The sequence below is a fragment of the Ochlerotatus camptorhynchus genome, unplaced genomic scaffold (genome assembly GCF_037179485.1).
Source record: "Ochlerotatus camptorhynchus isolate MF236.1 unplaced genomic scaffold, CSIRO-AGI_Acam_v1.1 ptg000196l, whole genome shotgun sequence".
Taxonomy (NCBI): Eukaryota; Metazoa; Arthropoda; class Insecta; order Diptera; family Culicidae; genus Ochlerotatus; species Ochlerotatus camptorhynchus.
The window spans coordinates 1,500,327-1,524,536 of record NW_027040686.1 but is presented as its reverse complement, the minus strand read 5'-3'; the positions used below and the strand labels follow the sequence as shown (position 1 = coordinate 1,524,536).

Here is a 24,210-nt window from a genome sequence, read left to right as displayed (position 1 = left end):
AAGAGGAAATTCGAATTCTCAAAGAACTAAAAACAAAGCCGGTATTCTATACAAAAGCGGACAAAGGTAATGCAGTAGTGATTATGGACAAAGAGGACTATGACAATCGGATGACGGAAAAAAATACTAATGGCCCATACAGACAGTTGAGGATTGACCCCCTCCCCTCTATGGTTAAACATGTGGATAAAACGTTGAAAGAGTGCAAGGCGTTTATTGGCAACACTACGAATCAATTGAAAGTTTCAAACCCTATTCTACCTAGGATCAAAGGTTTACCAAAGTTTCACAAACCAGGAAACGAAATGAGGGAGATTATCTTGGAAACAAGGTTTAAGGAGCACATCGAAGAGGTAAAAAAGGCTAACAAAGTGATGGATAAAGGACTTCATTATTAATTTAAATCCAAGGTTGCAGAACATATCGTTACAAAGCGGCACAATTTAACTAAGGATAACATTAATATCCTGCGGAGTGTATCTTTGCCTTGGAAACTAGACGTAGCAGAAAGTTTAGAAATATTTAAACATAATCCATCAGCATTGCTTAATAGAGATTAAGGAAACGGATACTCGAGACTCTTTAGCATTCTACCTAAAACAACACATCGTAGCACACATCTACCTGTTGGAGACTGAATTTAGGTACCTGGTTAGGTAAATTTTGACATGGCAGTGGATACCTGTTGATTTTTAGTACCTATTGATTAGTATATAACTCGTAGATAAAAGATGGATTCTTCAGTGTGTGTTGAATACTTGGCACTGATGAAGTCTGCAAGTAGTAGACGAAATACGCGTATCTGTCAAAAGATAAGCAATTATAACGGAATTTAAAGGAAATAAACCAACCCACTCAAAGCTAAGAGGTTCGACAAATTTAAAGGATCAATGAAAACAGTTTTTGATTTGTCGCGGATTATTATTTGAAGACGCAGATTTCTTTTGAGAAATCGCGGATTTCGAGGATCAAATTTTGAAAATCTAGGTTCCTGTATTTGGCTACAAAGATTAGAAATATTCCAGCTTTTAGCACTAATTAGGATCAAGATTCACCTGCAGGGGCAAATCATTTGTAAGACGAACCTTAAGGTCTAAGATTAGTTAATAGCGGCAACATGCATGTTGTGTCTTACCTGATTTCTATGCAATTCATTGAACATCATGCAATTTATGGATTTACTAGAACATTTATCAGAAATCGGACGGAGTTGACGGAACCATGTTGCCTAAGACGGAGTTAAAACTAAGCCTCATTTACATTAATTTCCCTCTAACTTTTTTTTATCAAGTTAATTCCGTAAAATGATGTATTTGTATGTTTTATGATTAACTGCAACTTTTGTAATAGCTTAAATCCGTTTCACTTACGCATGACGAACTAGAGTGGGCAGAACTTTCTATTGTTGATGAAAAAAGTTAGAGGCCAACGAAATAAATGTAAATGATTTTCCATGCCTGATATTCAGCTACTAGTTACTGACGAGAAGATCGTGGATTCAATCGTCTCTTTTTCATTTGTGTGGAACTTTTTGGTCGAATGTTGCTCGTTGTTTGTATTGTTAACTGTTCTAGCCAAAATGGGCTACCTGTCATGTGACGATTGTTCTTGGCGATGCATCGAAAAAGCTGCGTTTGGTTTTTTTTTCTGGAATACGTACCAAAGTAAATTGGAGCTCAAAGCACAACAAATCGTTGTTTGGTTCTAAAACTGGTTACAATACTATCCTAAAAATCAATTGATAGTCAGAATCAGATTAAAAAGAGATACCCTAGACTTTAATAACGCGACCCAAGTAATTAATGTGAGTCGTTAACGACTGCAATGAAAATTCCTATTGAAAAAGTGAACGTCATTAACAACCATGCGAACATACTAATTGGTACACAAGAACTTCTCTTCAAGGGCTACAACGTGCAATCAGTTTAAACGAACGTAAACAAAAGTATCGTGGTCTTCTAGCAGGAGCAGGTTTGCGAAATTCTGAACAGATCTCTTCGTACTCAGTGCGACATTTTTAGAGTGTAATGTCTGTAATGAAACGCGTTTGACCATTTCTAAAAACACTGAATATTTATGATCACAACTTACTTCGACCTAAACATGAGGGAAGATTTAACAATTTGCCTAGGGAATCCGTGCATCATCCACGCGTGAAAATCCTCTACCAAACGGCCTTGTCCAACATCTGTTTTCAGCTGTTTTACAACGATTAGGATCCATTTCACACAACCGTTTGCCAATCCACTGGCATAGGAAAGCGCTTGAATCATTATCACAACCACAAAATCAAGTACCATATCAGTCTCAGTAGTAATACCGCACATATGTATGCCATAACTCTGGAACGACTTCCATATCGGACTAGACTGGCCAACCAACCGATTACGATCATCCGTCATTCGCGAGTACCTATGCCGCAATCGTGGAATTGCTTACCATATCGAAAGGAAAAGTTTTGCGGACTGGTTCACGAGCAGCATAGCCTATGTAGGCTGTCCAAGAAGAATCAAGAGACCAAAACAAACATCTGCTTGTTTTGCCCAGCCACTTTGCGATCATCGTTTCGCGCAACATTCAGCTCAACATGTGATTATACCTCGTTGCAGCACAATTGCACACATGTAAGCCAAAAGCGTTATATGTAGATAGATGCGTGCACCTTAATGGGAAGTTTATTAGTTTAGGATGTTGGTTAGGTGACTTGCGGGGCGAACTGGTTTCTGTGGCGTTGATTATAGAGTATTTACGGTATCTACATGCCCGCATTGACTTGCACACTAGCGATTAATTTTTGTGTATTAGGAGATAGATTGCGGTACTGTGGCTTGACTTGTCACAACCGGGAAAATTCCTCGACACACTCATCAGCGGTGACAGTTGCCAATATTGCGAAATGATTCCATTTCAGCTTAGACGAAAGAAACTGACTGACAATGGATGCAATTTCCTGTGGTCAGCATCACAGGGTTGCGATCATGTCGAATCGGGATAATTTGCGCCAGTGTCAAACGTAATTACGCTTGATTCATCTTCTAAAAAATTGCAATCGACCTGGGAAACCTTTTGCATCACGTCTTCAAGACAAGAAAAACAAATAGATGAACCCAAGAAATCGCCTTGGGTGGTGATCTGAAGATGCCCGATGTGTACACCAACCAACCTGCAGACACACAATGGAGAGCGATACAGTAGGATTACCCAATGAAGGTTTCGTCATTACTGTGGACGTGCAAAATAAAAGAAATCAATTGCTCATTGTTTGCACTGAGCGCCTTTCTGGGAGGTATGTTTGAATATGAGTTTCGCTTTTCGATCTTTCACCATCATACCGCTCTCGTATGCTTGCAAGCATCACGCCATCGCCGTCGTTGTCGTCGCCGGGTCATAAATTAGAAATCATCGGCGAACATTCAATACAGGATAGGATAGGCTGGTTGTTTCGAGCCTTCGAAAACAAAACAAAACGGATAACCGACTACCGCTGCATCATGGGTGAGTACGCGGGTGGTTGGAAGTACATAGTGGAAATAATCGCCTTTTAAACAACGGGTAGTGGTGAATTTAGCAGCGAAAATGATGCAGTCGAGTTGTCGAAAGTTTTGACATGATTTAGCTTATTGGTCGTTCGAGGTGTCGCCCCCAATCGTTTTGGGAAAGTTTTCGCCATAATCATTTTTTTTTTTGAGATCACACGTATACATCATCAGTTGATCATATGAAAACATAACCACTTCTAAATACTGCAGCAAATCTACTATACCAGCCCACTTTGGTGAAATTGATCAACCTACAGGAGTTGCCTATTGATATCCATTGAAAATGAAGTTAAAAAAAGGTCTAAATTAAAGCACACAACTATACTTAAAATCACATGACACCATTAGTTTTTCGAAAGTTGAAAAGTATTCTTACAAGCTATTGGAGTATTTAGAGTCCGTTTTGTTTTATTATTTGTGCTGCTATTGGCATTGGCATAAGTTTATGCTTGAAAATCTGTGGCGAGCGCAAAATTGTTGAAGTTTGATCTGGAGATTAATAGCATTAATCTATTTGTTGTAAGATGAATTAACTGAAAATTCAATTGGACTTAACGTTAGCTTTCTATATTAAAAAGTAATCCAAAGAGCGATCCACCTTCGTATACATTGTCCTGTCGAAGGAAAATTGCAGGTGTTATTCCTCTGAATCGCTAAGCAAAACTTGTCTCCAATCAAAATATTACCATCCGGTACGGCACAATCAAGTTCTCGCTATCTTGATCGCATACATAAGTAACTATACTACGCAAAGTGCCCGCATAAAGCACATCATCTTAACCTTCGAGCTGACCGCAACATCTTCGTTTCGCAATTACCTATTGCATCCACTTATCCATACATGGCTGTGATGATGATTCCCATTATACCGAAGTTCCTTCTGCATCTACCTATTTTGCGAAGGAAAAGATGCTGCATCATACCGATTTGCGACTCGTGTCGTTCTGCTTAATCTGTATGACCGTCTCCGGAGCGATGAGGAGGTTATTTCCCTTCGAAAAAACGATCGTGAAAGGAAACTAGAATTACTGGTTTTTGGCCTTAAAACCAAACGTTAAAATTAGCATAAGAAGCTTCTCGTAACTGTCCACGGATCCGGTTTCTGCCAATTTTGACAATTTAAGGAAGCCTTGCCATTCGAGAATGATTGCAAAATGTAGCGCAGGGCAACATGTAGTTAGTTCTATTTTGAAATAAACACCACGATCCCTTAGTTGATCTACAAGGTACTAGTCCGGACATGTATCGAATTCACGTGGCTCGTTAGAACCCGAGCCGGTATCATCTTCTACTCCGCTATTGAATGATAATTCGATCATTCCGACATCTTGGGAATTCAACCGATGAATCGAGAGAACAATGGCCGCCGTCGACTGGTAGATTGACGGGAGCCTGCGCGGAATGCTGGGATCCGATATTCATTTCACACTTTGGCTCGTCATTATTTTGCATCACACCGCTGCTATGGGGGTAATTAAAGGTTTGTTGATGTGCTCGGAAAACAATAAATCCGATAGAATGTTGAGCACGGCAAAGTAGTCATTATTAATTCAAGATCGGAGAGGGGAAAACAAGTCCGAATTGAGAAATTATATAATTATATGATGTTTATTTTTTGCTGAGTGGGTTATCAGTTCAGGGGCTTGTTTGGAGTTTTAATTGTTCCTCTAGTTAGATTGTGGTGCCGACCGGTAGAAAATCCCGATAGATTGAACTTGTTAGAGGATTGAACAATAATTCTTATGTTTTATACTTTTTGCATTCTTTCTATACACTGGACTGAAATTGGAAATATAGTTTAAAATTTCACCTAACGAATCATTTTCTAAATACCATAAACGAACAACAACCTGAATGGTCAGAAATACTTTGGATGATATTTCTAAATCATCGTTTAATGATGATAATTCTAAGGGCATCACGAAATGAATTTCTAGAGCATTTAATGGAAACTTCTAAGCGAAATTGCAGATGCATTTAGAGGAGAAGTCCAAGATAATTCTGAACATAAATTCAATAAATTTCGGAAGTGAATTATTTGGGGATTCAAAAGAAAATTAAAACGAATTTTGAATAGAATTATAGCAGGAATCTTCAGCGAATTCCTAGAAAAAGCTTTAAAATTCATGGTTTTTTTTATGGATCTACAGATCATTTCTAGGCTGTTATAAATAATTTGTGTAGGGACCCTCAGAGAGAATCACAACCTTATTTAAAAAAAAATCCGATATAAACGCTGAGAAAAGGTTCAAAAAAAAATGTTTGAGATTTTCGATTCAATTTTCCAGGAAGTTAATTTTTTACTTAAGGGTCCTGTGCACCACCAGCGGTGCAAAGGGCCAACGTGAAAGACTTCCATCCTGGGCAGCTGCTCGTTTTTGCCTTGACCTGGGCCCAGGTCAGATTCCTATCGACTTGCTCAGTTTCCTTATTGAGGCTCCACCGCCATGAGCCCCTGGGTCTGCCTCTGCTGCGATGTCCTGCCGGATTCCATTCCAGTGCTTGCTTGCAGATTTCGTTTCCGCCCCGTCGAAGTGTGTGGCCGACCCACCTCCACTTTCGTTCTCGAATTTCTGTTCCTATCGGCTTCTGATGACTTCGGCGATGGAGCTCGGCATTCGAGATCCAGTTGTGAGGCCACCAGGCACGAATAATATACCGCAGGCATCGGTTGATGAAGCCTGCAGCTTTTGAGTGTTCTCCGCTTATACAAACCACGTCTCGCTGGCGTATAACAACACAGATTTCACGTTCGAGTTGAAAATTCGGATTTATCTGGTTGGATCTCCATACGTTTCGTAAACTCGTAAAGGCAGCAGGCAGCTTTCTTGATTCGTGCATCTATGTCGCTCTTGGTCCCGCCGTCCGACGCTATTTGGCTGCCAAGATATTGGAAACTTTCGACCTTCTTCACTGCTTGCCCCGCTACCGTAAAGTTGGAAGGGTTGCCCGTGTTGATATCCAACGATTTGGTCTTGTTGACGTTGATGGTGAGACCCGCCGCAGAGGAGTGTTCGGCTCATTGAGCTTACTCTGCATATCAGAGCGCCGTTGTGCTAGTAGAGCAACATCATCAGCCAAATCGAAGTCGTTGAGATGCTCCATGGTGATGGGCTGCCAAAGCAGCCCACGGTTCGGTACACGGTCAATTGCACCTACCATTATCTCGTCGATTACGATGAGAAACAGTAGCGGTGATAGTATACATCCTTGTCTCACACCAGCGACTACCCGGATAGGGTCGAACAAGGCTCCGTTATGCAGAACTCTGCACGTGAAAGTCTCATACTGCGCTTCGATGCGGTTGACGATTTTATCCGGGACTCCCTTGCGTCTCAGGGTGCCCACAGATTCTCGTGATTGAGACGGTCGAAAGCTTTTTCGTCGTCAATGAATACCAAATAAAGGGACTCTTGGAATTCATTGACCTGCTCCAGGATGATGCGGAGCGTGACAATATGGTCCACACAAGATCTTCCGGCACGGAATCCTGCCTGCTGCCGTCGGAGAGTCGTGTCGATCTTCTCCTGTATCCGATTCAAGATAACTTTGCACAGAACTTTGAGTACACAGTAACATGATGCCTCGCCAATTGTCGCACACAGTTAGATCCGCCCCCCCCCCAGCGTTTCAGCTGGTCAGTGGGGTCGGTAAGCAATTGTCCAGTCGTGTCCTTCACTGGCATCCTCGGGCTCATCCTTGCTCCACTCAGGCGTCGTGAGATATCGTAGAGGAGGCGTATATCGCCAGTGTTTGTGGCTTTCTCCCCTTCGTCGGTCAGGGAGTTCACCCACGCTCGCTTGTCCCGTCTGCAAGAGCGCTTTACTTCCTTTTCTAGAGCCGAGTACCGTTGACGGGCTTCGTTCTTGGCTCCTCTGGTTCTCGCCCGCTCTATTGCGGCTTTTGCTTCTCTACGCTCCTCAATCTTCCGCCAGGTTTCATCTGTGATCCACTCTTTCCTCTGGGTGCGCAGCTCACCCAAGTTGTTCTCGCTTGTTTCTATAAAGGCATTCTTGATGGCCGTCCATTGTTCTTCCACGCTGCCACCTTCTGGAACGTCCGCAGCTCGAGTCTCAAGTTCTTCAACAAAAGACCTTTTTACCGCTGGATCTTCAAGTCGGCGTGTGTTGAACCGCCGCCCGAGTCTCTCCTCCCGTCGCTGGATCCGCGCCATGCGTAGGCGGATTTCACCGATTAGAAAGTGATGGTCAGACGCGATGTCGGCGCTGCGTTTATTCCGGACATCAAGAAGGCTCTGTCTCCATTTTCGGCTGATGCAGATGTGGTCGATCTGATTCTCGGTATGTCCATCACGGGAAACCCACGTGACTTTGTGCACTGGCCGATGGGGGAAGAGCGAGCCCCCGATCACCATGTCGTTATTGCCACAAAATTCTGCAAACAGCTCACCGTTCTCGCTCATTTCGCGAGACCATGGCGTCCCATGACACGCTCATAGTCCGTGTTGTCGGAGCCGATCTTCGCATTGAAGTCGCCAGTGAAGATCTTGATGTTACCCTTTGGAACCTTATCCACGACGGCATTCAGTTTACTGTAAAAATTCTCCTTGTCCTGTAGCTCGGCAGCATCGGTTGGCGCATAACATTGGATTATGGTAAGGTTACGAACCCGTGTTCTAAATCTGGCAACCATTATCCTTTCATTAACAGGCTCCCACTTGATGAGCGCAGCACTTGGCTAGAGGCTAAGTAGGAGACCAACTCCACGATGGCGGGGAGCGTTTTCACCTCGAATTCCAGAGTATAGTAGTACCTGTCCCGACGGCAGTTTTTGTTTTCCAAAGTTTGGTTGACGAACTTCACTCAGTCCCAGGATTTCCAGCTTCATGCGTCGCGCCTCGTTGGCGAGTTGTGCCAGTTTACCCTGCTGGGCTAACGTCAATACATTCCTGTTGAGATTTGGTGACACAACCCTACAAAAACTTTAAGAATTTTATTACGGGGTCTGGAATGGAGGAACATCAGAAATCCGCGGGATATAGTTGCAAGTCTTGCATCCAGTCTGACTCTCCTGATGAGAAATGGGTCGCTTGTGACAAGTGTAGGCTGTGGGAACATTTTCGGTGCGCGGGTGTGGATGTTTCGGTGAAGGAACAGGCCTACGTGTGCAAAGCATGTAAGAAGAAGGATTCGTCGTCGTCTCGCCATCTCAAACTTCCACCTTCAGATACCAGATCTTACCGATCGTCAACAGCCAAATCTGTTTCCAAGCAGGCCCAAAAGAATCCCGATGCGTCACTCGATTCGCAATCAGCCCCATCGGTTGTACTCAGCACAACTTCCAGTACCTCGTCTACGGACCGAAATGAAGCTGATTGAAGATGAACAGTTAATGAAGGAACAGGAACTGCAGGCTCAGAAAGAAATCGAGAAGAAAGCGACGGAAGAAGCTCTACATCGTCTTGAGGAGAAGAAGCTAAAATCCGGCAACGACAGCTGGATGATGAAAAGGCCTTTCGAGAGAAGCAACAGATGATCAGGAAGGAGTCGTTGGAGAAGAAACAAGGTATTGTCCGACAATTGAGTGAGTGTGGCAGCAGAGGTGGATCGATTCACGATTCTCAGGAGAGGATATCCGATTGGCTGGATAAATGCTCTTCCGGAGCACGCGATGTGGACTCGGTTTCTGGAACAGCAGTTCCTCTGCATAGACCGAACCCATCACTATCTATCGCTGATCAACCAGAAAGGCAAGAACCTCGGCAATCTGTTACTCCATCACATCATACGCCTCCGGTGCCATTATATCAACCGTTTGTTTTGTCCGACCCTCTGATGCTGTCAGAAATGCCTTCGGTCTTGCATGATTATCCCATGCCGTCTGGTCAACCGTCTGTTTTGCCTAACTTTCCGAAACCGTAAATGCCTACTGTACCTCATCACTGGCCTAGAGGTCATCAAATGACCGATAGACTTCCCCACCAAATTCCAAATCGTCCACCGCATCGATTGGGAATCGATCCCTCAGTTCCCAGAGGAGTTCCGGAGTTTCCACCAACGATACCACGCCAGGAGCGTGCAGTACCTCCCCTAATTCTAGACGCAAGTAAAATGGCAGCTAGACAAGTGATGGGAAAAGAATTGCTACATTTTTCTGGCAATCCAGAAGATTGGCCAATATTTATATGCAGCTTCGAACAAACCACAGCTGCATATGCCGGGTAAAGCAGGTGCATAAGAACGCCTTTCAATGGTTGTTGGGTTCTGCCCTGACCGGTGATTTGTGACCTCTGTGCACCTGAACTCCGATTCTTACCTCCACGCTTTGCCCGGTGGGTGTTGCTGGCGGTGATATTTGCCGTCAGTAATGCGAACAAAAACGGGGGATCATTGTTGTCACTAATGCACTATTGTTTATAAGTCGCTAGTGTCAGTGATGACGATGATAGAGCAAATAAGTTATAGCCAACTCTAAGAAGCCCGTGATTATCGCTACCTGGGGATGCTAATCGGCTGGGTGCTGGTTGCGACTTGGCCATCCTGAATGAACTTTTTCCACCTCTTCAAGGTGGTTCGTTTAAAAGGACGTTAATAAATGGAAGCACAGCTGCGTGTGGGTACACTGATGCGGAAAATCTCATCCGCTTACAATAACGTTTGAAGGGGCACGCATTAGAATCAGTACGGAGTAGACTACTGCTTCCTTATAGCGTCCCACAAGTCATCAACACCCTGCGAACTTTGTACGGTAGACTCGAGCTTCTCATACGGTCGCTCATCGAGAAGGTTCATCGAGCTCCAGCACCTAGACACGATCGACTTGAAACGGTAGTGGAATTCGGATTGACCGTAAAACCTCGTGGATCACTTGAAGGCGGCGAAGCAATTCCTGCATTTGGCTAACCCAATGCTGATGCAGGAGCTCGTAGCGAAACTACCAGGATCGTTGAAAATGGAATGGGCGGTCTATAAAAGCAAGCAACAGTATGAAACATTGGCGACATTCGGTGACTTCATGGGAGAATTAGTGACGACAGCAAATCAAGTGTCTTTTGATCTTCCGGTGTGTCCAATTGTGGAACAATGGAATTCTTTTATAATTTCCTCCATGAGACGCTTGAAAATCTTCTGCAGAACACTGTCTGAATTCATTATGCAATGCTCCTCATATTATTAATAATTCTAGCAATTCCCTGAAAAATACTTCTGAAAAAATCACTTGAAGTTCTCCTCAGCATGCACTTAGTATTCACCTGAAGTTCCCATGGAATAATTATAGGAATTTCTTTTTAGTTCTGCTCAGAATTTCCAGAAATTTTTTGAAGCGCCCCTCATAATTTCCTTGGATTTCATTTTAAATTTTCTAAAAATTATCACCGGAATATCCTTGGATTACTCCTCAGTATTCCTTAGAAATTTTCCTCAAAATTTTGTTAGAACTATCTTCGGATTTCAGAATTCAAGTTTCTTGGAACTGTCGCTGGAATTACCTTAAAAATTTGCTCAACATTTTGTTGAAATCTTCTAAGAAGATTTATTTTAAGTATTATTTTTCTCAAAAATTAAAACCTCAAATTAAATTTATTGCATGGCAATTCGTTCTAAGCACCCTATTTTTTTATTGGGATTTGGATGTTAATCATTTTCAAGTTAATTTGCATTTCAAATGAAAATGCATAAATGTTTTAAAATAATGTTTGAGAAAAGCTATGCTCCCTAAGCTCAGTCGGTAAAGGTGCTGGTACGTAAAAATTTCATTGTTTATATGTTGCTTATAAGTATAGCTTAAAACTTTCCGAAGAAAGCATTAAGCTAAGTAGTAGAATAAAAAAGTTGGGACTGAAAGTGTGTGTCCGTTTTATAACCTGGACAGTCCTTACTCCGTTACATAAACTAACCAGCCCTTGTCGTAACGCAGTGATAAACAATCATCGACAGTTGAAACCAAGGTCAGTCGCGTGTTTACATTCGAAAAGCCTGCGTGTTACTTTTTTACTGCCAATTAGTGGTTTTATTGTTAATCGATTCAAATTAAACAACTCGTTCCTACTGGACCAGTTTCTCCTAGAAAACCTTTAAATGTTGTAACCTTCAACAGTTCACTAAGTGACGAAACGACATCTTCAATAATATTCAAATTTAATTATCATCATCGCGAGTAACTTTCGCTCCGGCAGGCTATGATTCATTTCGGATTGCGCACCCGATTTTCGGTGCCGGTTCGAATCAATATTTGCCGAATCACTTTTTATTGTCCGACTAATTGAATGCTCAGTAAGCGTGTTGTTTGTTTGTGACTTGTTTGTATGTTTGGAATATTTCGGAGATGAATCTAGGACACACCGCCAAGTGTTGTGCATGAAGTCATCTTTCGCCGCAAAAACCGCATAATCCTGTCTTTCCATTGGTGGATTTCTCCTAAATAGCAGAGGTTAAGAAACGTCGCTTTGTTCCACCAAGCGATCCGTCTTCACTATAGCTGTTTGTGGTGAACCACTTTTCCAGTTCAGTAAATCTCGTTGGCTCACAAATCCCACCTTTTCTGTTTCTGAGTCGCTGATGGATGGTAAAGGTGAAGTCGTAAAACGCGCTGCATTTTACACCCATCAGCTCCGGGAAAAAACCTGAGCTGTGCACTTTCACGGTTCGGTGAATTTCTCCCTTGATGTCGACACCCCCACACACTTTTTTACCGTCTTAGTACGGCACAAGGCTTAATATTTGCAATCGAGGTGATGAAGCGAATAACGAGTGACTTACCTGTTGCATCGCCTCCAGCATCAGCTCCTTGTTGAGGACGGCATCCAGGGTTTGCATCTGGTCGCAGGACTGCTTCGCCTGCAGGTAGGTCGAGGCGAGCATGAACGACCCGAGGATGAAGGATGACAGGATCACCGTGACGGCCACGATCCGGGCAATCTTGACCGAATTGGCCTGGCGGATTTTGTATGCCTAATCGAGGGAAATTGAGGAAGAAGGTTATTAGTACGATTGTTCTAGAAAATATAGGATGATGATTTTCATTTGCTCTCTCATGTCTTTCCATCAAGTGAATTTCGCAATTTTGCTCCGACCGGGGAACCTAATTGGATTAGTTCAATTTGATGTGAAATTGGTTTAGCTTACTTTCGGATTAATTACAGTCTAAAAGTACAGCAGTAAAAAGATGAAAGAAAGCCAAGCGATTCGAATAAATCAATTACCGAGAGCATGGAGACGTGGTAATTAGGTGCCTACTGTAGCAGTGCAGTGGTGCTTTTTTGCTCATTTACACAGAAAGAGCATTTGTCGTGGAAGATTTGCATTTAATTCGATGCTGTGTGATTTTTTTTTCTATGACAAACGGTCTAATGATTATGGTAATGGTCTGAATGTGATGAATGTACCGTTTGTTATTAGATTTTCATTGGTTGCATGGAAGGCTGCAATAAATATTACTTTTAATGACGTTGAGCGACATGTAGAACGTGTAAAATTAATGAACAGCTGGGCTCCATGTAGATTCCCGTTTGAAATGGAGCTGATTTTTCTTGGCATAAAGTTCTACAACGATTGCTGGCGCATTGTTTTGTGCCTGGTTGATTTAAGTCCTCAGACGCGCTATTGAAAGTGGCACTCAATACTTGATTAGCATATTGTATCATCCCATAAAAGCTGGCTTTAGCTTTCAAAGCGACATAAACTACAAACTGGTTCTATCAAGTTTAGAATGAATATGCAAATTGGTTTGGTTCTTTGGTGTATACTGCTTTGAAATGATTCTAAAATATCGAGATGTAAGATTTTGCCGCAGTTTTGTATAAAATGCATACGAAATTTGTAATATTTACTATGACTTTGTAACTGTTGTCGATTTTATGGGTGGCATTCATAAACGTCAAGGAGGCAGCTTGGAGCATTTCCAAGCGCATGTGGTGCTAGTTTCGAGCATCGTCAATCTTTTTTTTTAATCAAGAAAGCAGCAGTGTGGACAATCACGAGCGCGATTACCGGAGTCTTAACGGAGCAGATTACCCATTTGCTAGAAGCCAGGATTCCTCACAAGGCGTGGGTTATGCTAAATGTGAAAGAAAACATTTTCCAGTTTTCGTAAAATATTACAGGACTTGTGCAGTGGCAGTTTATTTGATTTCATTCATTTATACCAGTATTCCAGGTTTCAGAGATTAATTAGCAAAATGGGTCGTACTTTTCTCTACATTTGCTATATTATCTGCCCTGTGGCAAATGAACTGGGCCAACATCATGAAAGAGCATATCTTCTATCGGGAATCCTCCAGACTTGTTCCTTTGGATAAGAAAATCATTCTCTGAATGTTTCAACTCACTTGGTTGTAACGTGAGCTGGTGCTATTGGTTTAAAGTTCATATGGGTGTTTGGAATGAAATAGGGGAAAAGTTGGCTTCGGCAATACCTTAACCTATTATCGTCAGGGGGGTAAATAAAGTCCTAGAGCACTCAAATTTGGCCAATAGTTGCTCTGAAACACAATGTATCCACATGCCAAAATTGAGCTCTCAAGGACGTTGTTTACCCCCCCCCAACCATAATAGGTTAAGGTATTGCCGAAGCCAACATTTCCCCTATATGGGAAAATTACACCCGTTCACTATTTAGAACATAAAATGGTTCAGTTTACTCGATTTTGTTCATAATTATTTTTTGATTGGAATATTCGCTTTTGAATGTATGTCAGAATTCCAACCAAAAACTCAATATGAACTTTAAACTAAAAGTGTCATCTCGTGTTACAACCAAATGAGCTGAAACATGGGTGATCTCATCAGAGATGCAAGATGAAGACATGGCTTGATTTTGAGGACATTTGTTATCCCGTGAAGACTTTTATTTTCCGCAGACATTTTGAAGACATTTCATGATTTGTGAAGACTTTTGAAGACATTTGAAGATACTTGGAGATTGAAGTACATTTTGGCTGCATATTTTAAGCAGTTTCGTGAAAATGGTTACTATGAGTAAGGGTGTAACTAGGTTTTAAAATAGAGCTGGCAAAATTTCGCATGGAGTGATCATATTTCAAAGGAAGAGAAATCTGCTACGAAAAATCATTTCATAGCCTCAGAGTCTTGAATAAAAATTCTTCAAGTCTGAAATTTTAAATGTGTTCAATTTGCTAAATATTGGCATTTGTTTTGAATCAGATCAGATCTAAGTTTTCCGTGCCCTAGAGCTCCTAAAAAATGATTTAAGTTCAGTATCTTCAATATTATCAAAGTGCAAGAACCCCTAAACGCTTGGAAGTATCAGCCAATTGATTTATTTTAAATTAACAATGGGCTGTTTACCCAGCATATTCAACATTTCAAGCTAAACATTGCATTAGGTCCTAAGTAACATTGATCGATTCTCTTCGTCGACTTTCTCTTTCGTTAATAACTTGATCACATAACCGTTTCTTGATTTATTTGTGATATTAGAAGATAGATAAAAACTTTTTTTTTATCGATCTGTGTTCTGAAAATACCTCTGAATGTCTTTGAATGGCCGTGGGAATGTAAAGAGAAAGTCGACGAAGAGAATCTGTCAATGTTACTTAGGACGTAATGCAATGTTCAGCTTGATCTTTCATCATCTATATTCAGGATTTTCTTATAAGATCTTAAATTTTGAGCATGAGCATGAGCATGAGCATGATTGACCGCCCACGGTTGCTACTCTGTTATTGCCAGACCAGCTGTAATTACACAGAGAACCAATAGACGATGATTGGGACTAGCAATCATCCTCAATGTGTAAAAACTGGTGATCTCAAACTAGGCAATACCAGCGCCGGCCGCGCCCGAACACAGGTCAAGAAAGGAAGGGGTAGGAATGTGTTGACGTGACACTCGCTTTGATGGAAGCCGAGAACACCTCTTCACTTCCACGAGGAATCACTGGGATGTTGGGTAAAAGGGTTGGGTTGGGTTTGCAGCAGGGTTCGTTTTGGTAAACGATAAGCTGAATTGATGTCCTAACAATCATATACAACGCGAAGGAGCTTGGGATTGAACCCACGGTCTTCTGCTCAGTAAGCAAAAACGTTTGCCACTAGGCAGACGAGCTCCTTTTTAATCATCGAGTTGCTGTTATTACCATGTAGTCATGTTAACAAATAAAACGATTAACGAATCTTGAATGTGGATGGGCTTGAGATTAGACTCATGATGTTCTACTCAGTAAGCAAAACCGGTTGTGCTAAGGCCACCGAGCCCCTCATATCACATTATAGCGTTACTCAAGTTTTTATGACTATTCAGACCCGGCACCGACGACAACGAAAAGTTTTACAAAATACACGATAAACAAGGGATCTAACAATACATTTTTAATATGAAAGGATCTGGGACCGCGTTTTTCTGCTCAGTAAGCAAGCCACTGCAACCAACGATCTTTGAAATCCTTAAACTAAAAGCTTTAGGCCTTTATTAAGATCCATTTTCACGCGACGTTAAATGTTTCGATTTTCTCTTTACGCATGGTTCAGGTAATCATAATAAGCTATGACCGACGTGACGATTGTTTAAGACCTAGTTGAACAAGCTATTCAAATGAAATTACGCTCTCGAATTTTACTTGGCATGTAATGAACAACAGAAATACGCGATAATTCATATTTTCAGCGGTTGGTGGTTTATTTTAAATATACTAACGGTACTGCCTACGACTACGACGGCGATTACGACAGCGACTACGACGGCACCTACGACAACGACAACAGCGAATTTGTAACTTACTATTTGTCTAGGATAAACACCTTTGCCCGGCACCTCCACTGGTTCTTCATGTCCGCTATCTGTCACTATTTGCAAAATATCCAATAACAATTACGTTCCAATACCAATACCAATACTTCCTACTTTATTTCCTTGAAGTTATAGACGAAAAAATCTCAAAGTATTGCTCCATGGTAAAGTTCGAGTGGAAGGAAACGACATTTTGATCGACCTTGAAAATTCTACAAAATCCATTACCAATATGGATATTTATTTTCAAATCCGTGATTTTGAAAAAAGAAATCAAGATCTGACATCTGAAGCTTCGTTCGAGAATTCGGGAAAATTTCTTAAGCTTGGGTTATTATTTTTAAAGATCCAGGTATTGCAAATTTTCATAAGCCCTATACAATTTTATTTTTCAGAATCTGAGGAATCTGACTCATGATTTTAAAATTCTGGAACATTCTTCAATCAATCAAAAAATTTAAGAATTTGTCACGGATCTCAATTAATTTTATTTTAAAAGGTATGAACACTCCGGACACGATGGCTTTGGTAAAATGTGTAACGGCAAATTGGCAATGTTTCGCAAAATGAATTGGTCAGCATTTTATCAAAAGATTTTAATCCTGAATAAACGAAGGGATTTTTTTTTAATTCCGCAATTTTAAGCGGTGCCAATAAATTTGAAATTCATGAATAAATGGCTGAGCTATGATTTTCAAAACATTGCAAGTTATTATTTTCTATTTGCGAATTTAGTGTTTATGGCATGTGTTTATCCCAGTAGTGGTCACAGACTTCGATAAATTTTTATGAAATATGTAATATCGGAAACTTTGAAAAGCTTTAGAGATGTTAGAAAATGTTTCAAGATTTTTTACCATCCAAAAATTTATTGTGTTACTTTATTAGGGATAGCATTCTCCCTGTCTCCCTCTTTTATGATATATCTAGATAGAGCTGGAATTAGGGCGTAACAGCTTTTGTAAACAATGACTTCTCTCGATGATTTCTCGGAAGCCATGGCTCTTCCTGGCAAATCGACATCACCATCGAGTAGAGGAAGACTTCTCCTACCCGATGGATATGTTGGTTTGTATAGGCGTGCCTTGCATTCCGAAAAATCAACGAGAGAAGTCATTGTTTACAAAGGCTGTTACGCCCTAATTCCAGCTCTATCTAGATATATAGTTATTAATAATGACATCAATTTTGCAAATAATACATACATTGAACTCCTTCCCCCCACTCTCCAACTTGAAAAGAAGCGGTGAAGACATATTCGAATTCGTTGAAGACTTTTTCTCAAAGGTACCCTTGGTTCTCATCTAAAAGCACAAATCTCCCATAGAAATTTGTACCAGTCTAGTGGGATAGCTTTGCGTGAATGGGTAGCTCACTAATACATAGAAACGATTGGAGGGCCTCACTAATGGAGAAGTAAAAAAAAGGTAACTAATATATAGGCAACTATACTATAAACAAATATATGAACTCTCTTTAGGGTAGGGGAGTGTGTCGTCGAAAGACATTCCGTCGCATGGAAAATTTTCTGTGTGGATGATTTGAAATTTGAACTACTAACTGTATTTTTCATTCACAAGATTCGAAATAACAAGGATACCTAGTGAATCGTATAAGAAGCGCTCAAAGGCAAATTTTATTAAAAGTTTTGATTTAATAAATTTTAAGGAAAAACGGACAGCTTTTTGAAAATGAATAAAATAAATTTCGACTCACATTTTAAAGAATCTGGCGCCCAAAAACAAAAATTGTATAATCTCTAAGTTCTGAAAACCCTTTCGACCTAAAGGCCATTTGATCTATTGGCCTTCCGTATAACCGACGGTGAAATGGCACAGCGTAGATCCAAACCTCATATTGCGACATGTCGTCTCCTAAGTGTATTAAACCAGGAGCCTCTTTAAAACCAGCCATCTTGGAAAAAAGGCTTGATGATGAAGATTTCAACATTTTTCAGGTATGGGAATTAAGTTTTAAAATGCTTCTATTTCCCAAATAAAGTTTTTATTTTTTTTGTCTACTGGAGAGGAACACTCAAGGGCTACTCAATAGATGTATTGTATCGAATAGTCGAAGTTTTTCAAAATATTTGATCACAGTGTTCACTCGGCTGTCGACAGAAGCAGGCCACTCTCGATGTGTGTCGCGCGTTCGTTTGTTTACTCGGCAGCAACCATTGTGTGGTCCTCCTCATTGTTCTTCAACAGCAGTTCTTTCGGTCGATGCGTCGTCGACTTTGGAAAGCAACCGTTTCGTGATGAGTGTGTGAGTTCTGACCACGTTTTGCGTCCATTGCTGCAATGGAAGGGCTCTGCCCCCCGATGGCGTAACTGCCATACAATGAAACCACTGGAAGCGGCTACAGTTCTGATGGAGGAGGCTTTTTGGATAGCGGAAGATAAAGTGTTTATTGTGTTGTACCTTTTGACTATAGTTTTAAGATGGATTGTATAGTGACCAAGAATCCTCGGCTCTGTAAAGTTAATTCGTTTGAGCCTTATCAAATAAATTAATAAGCAAAAAATATTTTATGAAAGTGGTTCAAATAGGTAGATTTCTTCCCCCACAGTAACACGCACATTAATTTAAAGTACTTCATTTGAAAACTTTAAGCATTTTAAACTTCTCTTCCATACCTTGCCATGCAAAATTTGGAAATCTGCATCATCAAGCCTTTTTTCAAGATATATCGACTAAACTTTCAATAGCGACCCAAAATATCCATTAGTACCGTCCCAATGACGCGTTCATCTTGATAAAATTGATAGCAGATAGCAAATAGCAGTGATGGGCCAAAATTAGAGCCATTTTCCATATTATGTCTTTGTTTACATCATCTCAGTACCGCTCACAGGTTGACGCTTTTTTCCAGAGCCAAAATGAAAACTAGTTCGTGACGTGCGCATTGTTTGACAGAACAAGTATTAAAATTATTATTCAGTGTGAGACTGTTCGAATTGAAGTTTAAACAGTCGAATGTGGCTTCCTCACTCCACCATTATTGCATGTTGCATAATTCAAATTGTATTCTTTTCGTTTCAATAATGAAACCTGTTATCACTTTTAATACTTAATCTTCTTCTTCACATTTAAAGCTTATTGGGCATATTAGGTCCAATGTGAATGATCGACCATAACAAACAATTATGCAAAGTTTCTCGCAAATCGAAGAAGGTTGCGTCAGATCGATTCGTAATTTTTACAATTTTCAAAAATAACCGAACAGCCTTGATTGGTGTGTAGTTGCTTTCCATCAAACGTCTTGATGATAAGAGCTGATCTTCACCTCTATTCCTGTTGACTATACTTACAAAGGTAGTTTGTAAAACCAGAAAAAAATTTGGCATTTAGTACCTGGCAGCTCCTGACGGCATTTCCCACATCTTATGGTTATCATACTCTCACACCACAACTTTCCTTACCTATAAATCACTTCTCCTATCTACACATCGTCATCACGGAAACATGCCAATGGGCACTTTGCCAATCAGTGATTTATGGCCTTCAAGTGCATAAACTACCGCAGAGTCATCGTTATTCTTCGATAGGGGAATAGTTCGATGCTGCCATCATCCAACCGAAAACCGTGAGATGCACTTTTGCGAAACTGTTCATTTCGTGACATTTCAACGTCATGATTTACTCAGTTGTTTCTGTTTGCTACCTACGGCAGCGGAAATTTTCCGATTCCGTTCCGTGACTGCCAATCAGTACAGAGGAAATTATGGAAATTTGGGGGCGGAACACAGCCACACGCCAAAAAGGTTCCGCCCTGTTCCGAACGTATGCCACGCAATGCTTTTGCCACTGCTGACCATGATGATGATGATGATGATGATGATGACGGTTATGCGGTTGATACTAATGATCATTGCTCCGGTGATAATGATAATATGCAAAATTGTGGGCAATTATTTTGCACTGGTGAATGAGCCTGTGTAATGTGGCGTATCAAATTGGACTGGACCAGGGTGGTGGTCTCTTTGACTCGGGTCGAGGAAATGCTCCAGCGTTTATTCCGGTAGAAAGGAATCGTTAAGTGGAGGTAATTTCCTACAATTTCAGACACGTCATTCGAATGACTTCGTTTGATATACGACGAACCCGGGGCCTATTCCGTCAGTTTGAATAACCGGGATGATTCTCGGCCATTTTTTTTCTGATTTGGGAGTCGTTGCCAATTGTAGGATAAAATTGCCATGCTTCCAGGCAGAAATCGAGGCTCAATCGATGTCAATCTCACGATTCGTACTCGAACCGTAACTCGATTAGTTCAATCGATTTGTCGGAATTGATGCGGTGGAAAAACGACCTAAAAAAGTTCAATTCTGCAATGCAGTTGAAACAAAGCGAACGGCGTAAGTTATTTTTTTTTCGGGGGGTTATTTACCATTTGAGGAACTCCGTTCCGATCGATATCGATATTGATGGTTCGTTCCTACTAGGAGTCCATAGCTGTCGGCAAAGTCGTGAGATACACATTATGGGGAGTCATTCATTCGTTCGATCGATCCCTAGTTCACTGGCATGAGTGAGTGAGTTAGCGAGTGATCTGTTGACCGAGGTGTTCATAAATCACTCCGCGGACCCGGGATCGATCTCGTTGTGACGAAGACTAATTACTTCCTCGACTGCGCTGTTGGTTGTTGATCGACGTGAGTGACGGGTGTAGCAGAGATATGATTATGCAGATTTGCTATGTTCCGTACATCGTACAATGTGAGTACAACGATTCTGAAGGTGACTTTGCGAATGTATGGTGGAAATAATTGTTCGAACAGTATTCTAATCTCAGGAACGTATGTATAGTGTTTCGCTACAGGAAATGATTTTCACTTTTCTGAGTTCAAAGGTATCAATTTGAGAAGAAAATCTACATAATTGAGGATCATGATCTGAAGTGCTGAACAATTAGTTTCACTCAGAACTCAACAAACGAAATAAGTGAAAGGTTAATGCCTACGCCATTAGAAGCATAACATCTCAATCTGCTCTGCGCACTCCTTCTTGCGATGAACCGACGAAGGTACGTCTTCATCTAATATCAATTCAAGTGATCGCAAACATATACGCCATCGTGCTTCATCACGATCCACTCAATCAAGATACATAAATTGAAAGAGATTGCTTTGAGTTGCAGCAATCAAACATGGTAGGTATCTAATACCTACATTTTGAAGGGAATCACCTTCTTGATGAGAAAGAGACTCGATTGCGGCACAACAATGTTGATGATGAAACGTTGAAATGCCGCATAGCAGCTAGATGGGTAGGATTCACTACATCGAGCGCTTATTTCGCACCATCGCCAAATATGTACGTAGACGGGTGAATAGGTACATATACGTTGGTAAGACGCTCCGAGGTGGGAAGCGCAGTTTCGCTTTTTAAATAGCAGCGTGCATGGCATCAGTAATCATGTGGTTGGTTGAGAGATTGATCTACGGGAAACACTGACAGTGCGTTTTGTGTGCTGGCCATAGTAAATAAATGCAGTTTTTTTAAGGTATTGATCTGAAAAGGAATAACCGATGTAAGCCTGAATAGTTACAGCAAAGTGCAACTTTAGATAGATTTGCTGCTAAATTGACGGTAGATTATGATGTTTGTCTATTTTACCATTTCAAAAAGGATCGATTCCAAGCATCCAACATTCGTACCACAATGCTCATGTAGAATCTATAATTGCTAAATATTATGTCGTTTAGTATAATTTGATGGCTGTTCCCAAGTAACCAATAGGTTCGCAAATTTGCAAATGTGATATAAACACAATAAAAGGCTTTAAAGCCTAATATAAGCTGTATATCAAAATCCAAAATTATTAAATAAATTGAATTTAGCGTAATCTTAGTTCAATTTGAGTGAACTTAAAATTCTATTCAGTGTTCTTAAACTTATAAATTGTCACTTTTATCGAATGTGTCAACTTGTACCGCAGATTTCTACCGTGTCATATGGTTTAAACTAATATCGCTGCTTTGCATGCACCTTGTCACGGATCATACCAGATGACACTTGTGTGCATACCAAAGTAGTATCTGCTTACCGTCAATGGCAGCTGGTAGCTTTGAGTTATTACACAAATCGTTTTTACCTCATCGCCCCTTCTCTACACACCCAGGCACACTTCTCAGAGCTGCCAGGACACATGATCGGTTTTGTCTCCCTCATCGGTCGGTCAACGTGTTTCTAGAGCACACGAGCGCAGTTCATGAAAATTAAGACTCATTTTCTCTACACTACCGCTTGCATGACTTCTTCTACTCGCTTTTCGACATTTGCAAAGCTGTGCTGTGATGAGGACCGTTGTTCGTGATGTTCTTGGGCATTGATGACTATTACGTAACTGGCGAGTGCTTCGCTGGCTGTGTGGTTTTGTGTCTTATTGTTGCCCACGCTTGCCAGCAGAGGATGACCTTTAAGTTGGATGAGTCGTGTAGGTACATACACATACCCGAAACCGTTCTCGTACCACGCAAACAGTTCCAGTTTGTCATGGCAACGGTTTTTAGCGTAGAGTGGCCCCTCTCGACGGAATCGACCTTCTGATCCGGAAGATATATCGGAACGTACCACCGAAACGTTAGATTTTGATTATTATTGTATAATGATAGGACGCGCATCCCGCTCTAATTACAAGGTAAAGGCGCTGCAAACCAGAGTGGCAGGTGCGGTGTGGGTGGGTGGTGTTTGTATTTAAACCGATATAGGTCAATTCGCGCAAAAATTGTGTAATTTTTAATAACACGTTCCACCAATTAGCGTGCATTGGATTTGCTATCTGAATCGCCTTTCATTTGGTAGAATCCCATCGAATCTGTGAATGCCGTGGCGGAAGAGAGAAGAAATTCGGTAACGAATTTCCACATCGAACAAGATCTTTGGGTGGTTGCAGTGTTTGGCTTTCACGCCATGATCCGTCAATTCGATTAGCTTGTTAGCTTTGAAAATTTAACATTGAAAACAAGATTAATTGCTTTCGCTACAACATGATCCGGGGGGCAGCACATCTGACTGGTACCGACTGCAACTTATGGTTTCGATCGACCGTGCGTTGGTGGGTGGTGGAAATGAGAAAATAAACAGACACAAACGCACATGGATGCGTTGGATTGTTTTGTTTTTTTTTTGTTCACTTCGGTCTTAATTTTGATTTCCCACCATTTGATTGCGTAATGGAGGCCGTCGTGTCTTTTATATTTATTCGGTGCAAGGCTCTGATTATGATATGCATGTATAATTTAGGATCGATGGAATTGGCAAGATCGAATGGATTGGTAAACAAGTTCAAAGAACTTGAGAACGCCTTTGCAATGGCTTGGCAATATTTGTATAGCACATTTATTTAGCACGCAGCCCATCCATTTTCTTCATACTAATTGGCGTGACACACTCTTCTGGACGAATCTTCCATCATCGTACACAAGATGAATTCGTTGGTGTAGCAAAAAGAATACCCGTTTGCTAATTTCACATTCACCATTGAGTGGCGATGCGCAATTACCAGACCCGTGCTAATAAGGATAGTGCGATTTTATTTGAGGTCGTGGCAGGAACGTGTGCCAATATTGTGCCCTGCTGACCGTCGTGTGAGTTTTTGCTTCGATCATTTTTTATTAGAGATGAGGCAAAGTCCACCGATTTGGGATGGGTAATTTGCTGTCATAATTTGTTTATTTTTTAAACCATAAGTGTTATTTGTTCAGTATAACATTTTTCCATTTTGTCAACAGATGATTGTTCAACAAATTTGTCGTGTAATTATCTCAAATGTGTTGATTTTTTAGGAATTACTGGAGTTTTGCTAAACAGCAAGAACTGAAGGTTTTCAGTATCTGTTTCGCAGTTTGCATCTTAGTAGACTTCTGTGCTAATCCCTCTGATTTGTTTTCGCCAGGGGCAAGAAAGAATACGAATTAGGTACTTTATTTTCACCACTATTATCTCGATATAATATTTCT

At 41.0% G+C, this 24,210-nt stretch overlaps 1 protein-coding gene across 1 annotated transcript in view; it reads right to left on the bottom strand.

Annotated features, from left to right (window-relative positions):
- Msr-110 overlaps nucleotides 1-24,210 on the bottom strand; it is a 53,238-nt gene that overhangs the window by 10,790 nt on the left and 18,238 nt on the right. Inside the window, exon 2 of the mRNA XM_065223769.1 lies at nucleotides 12,260-12,451. Within this exon, the coding sequence (XP_065079841.1) occupies nucleotides 12,260-12,451 (192 nt within the window). The remainder of the gene's footprint in view (nucleotides 1-12,259; nucleotides 12,452-24,210) is intronic.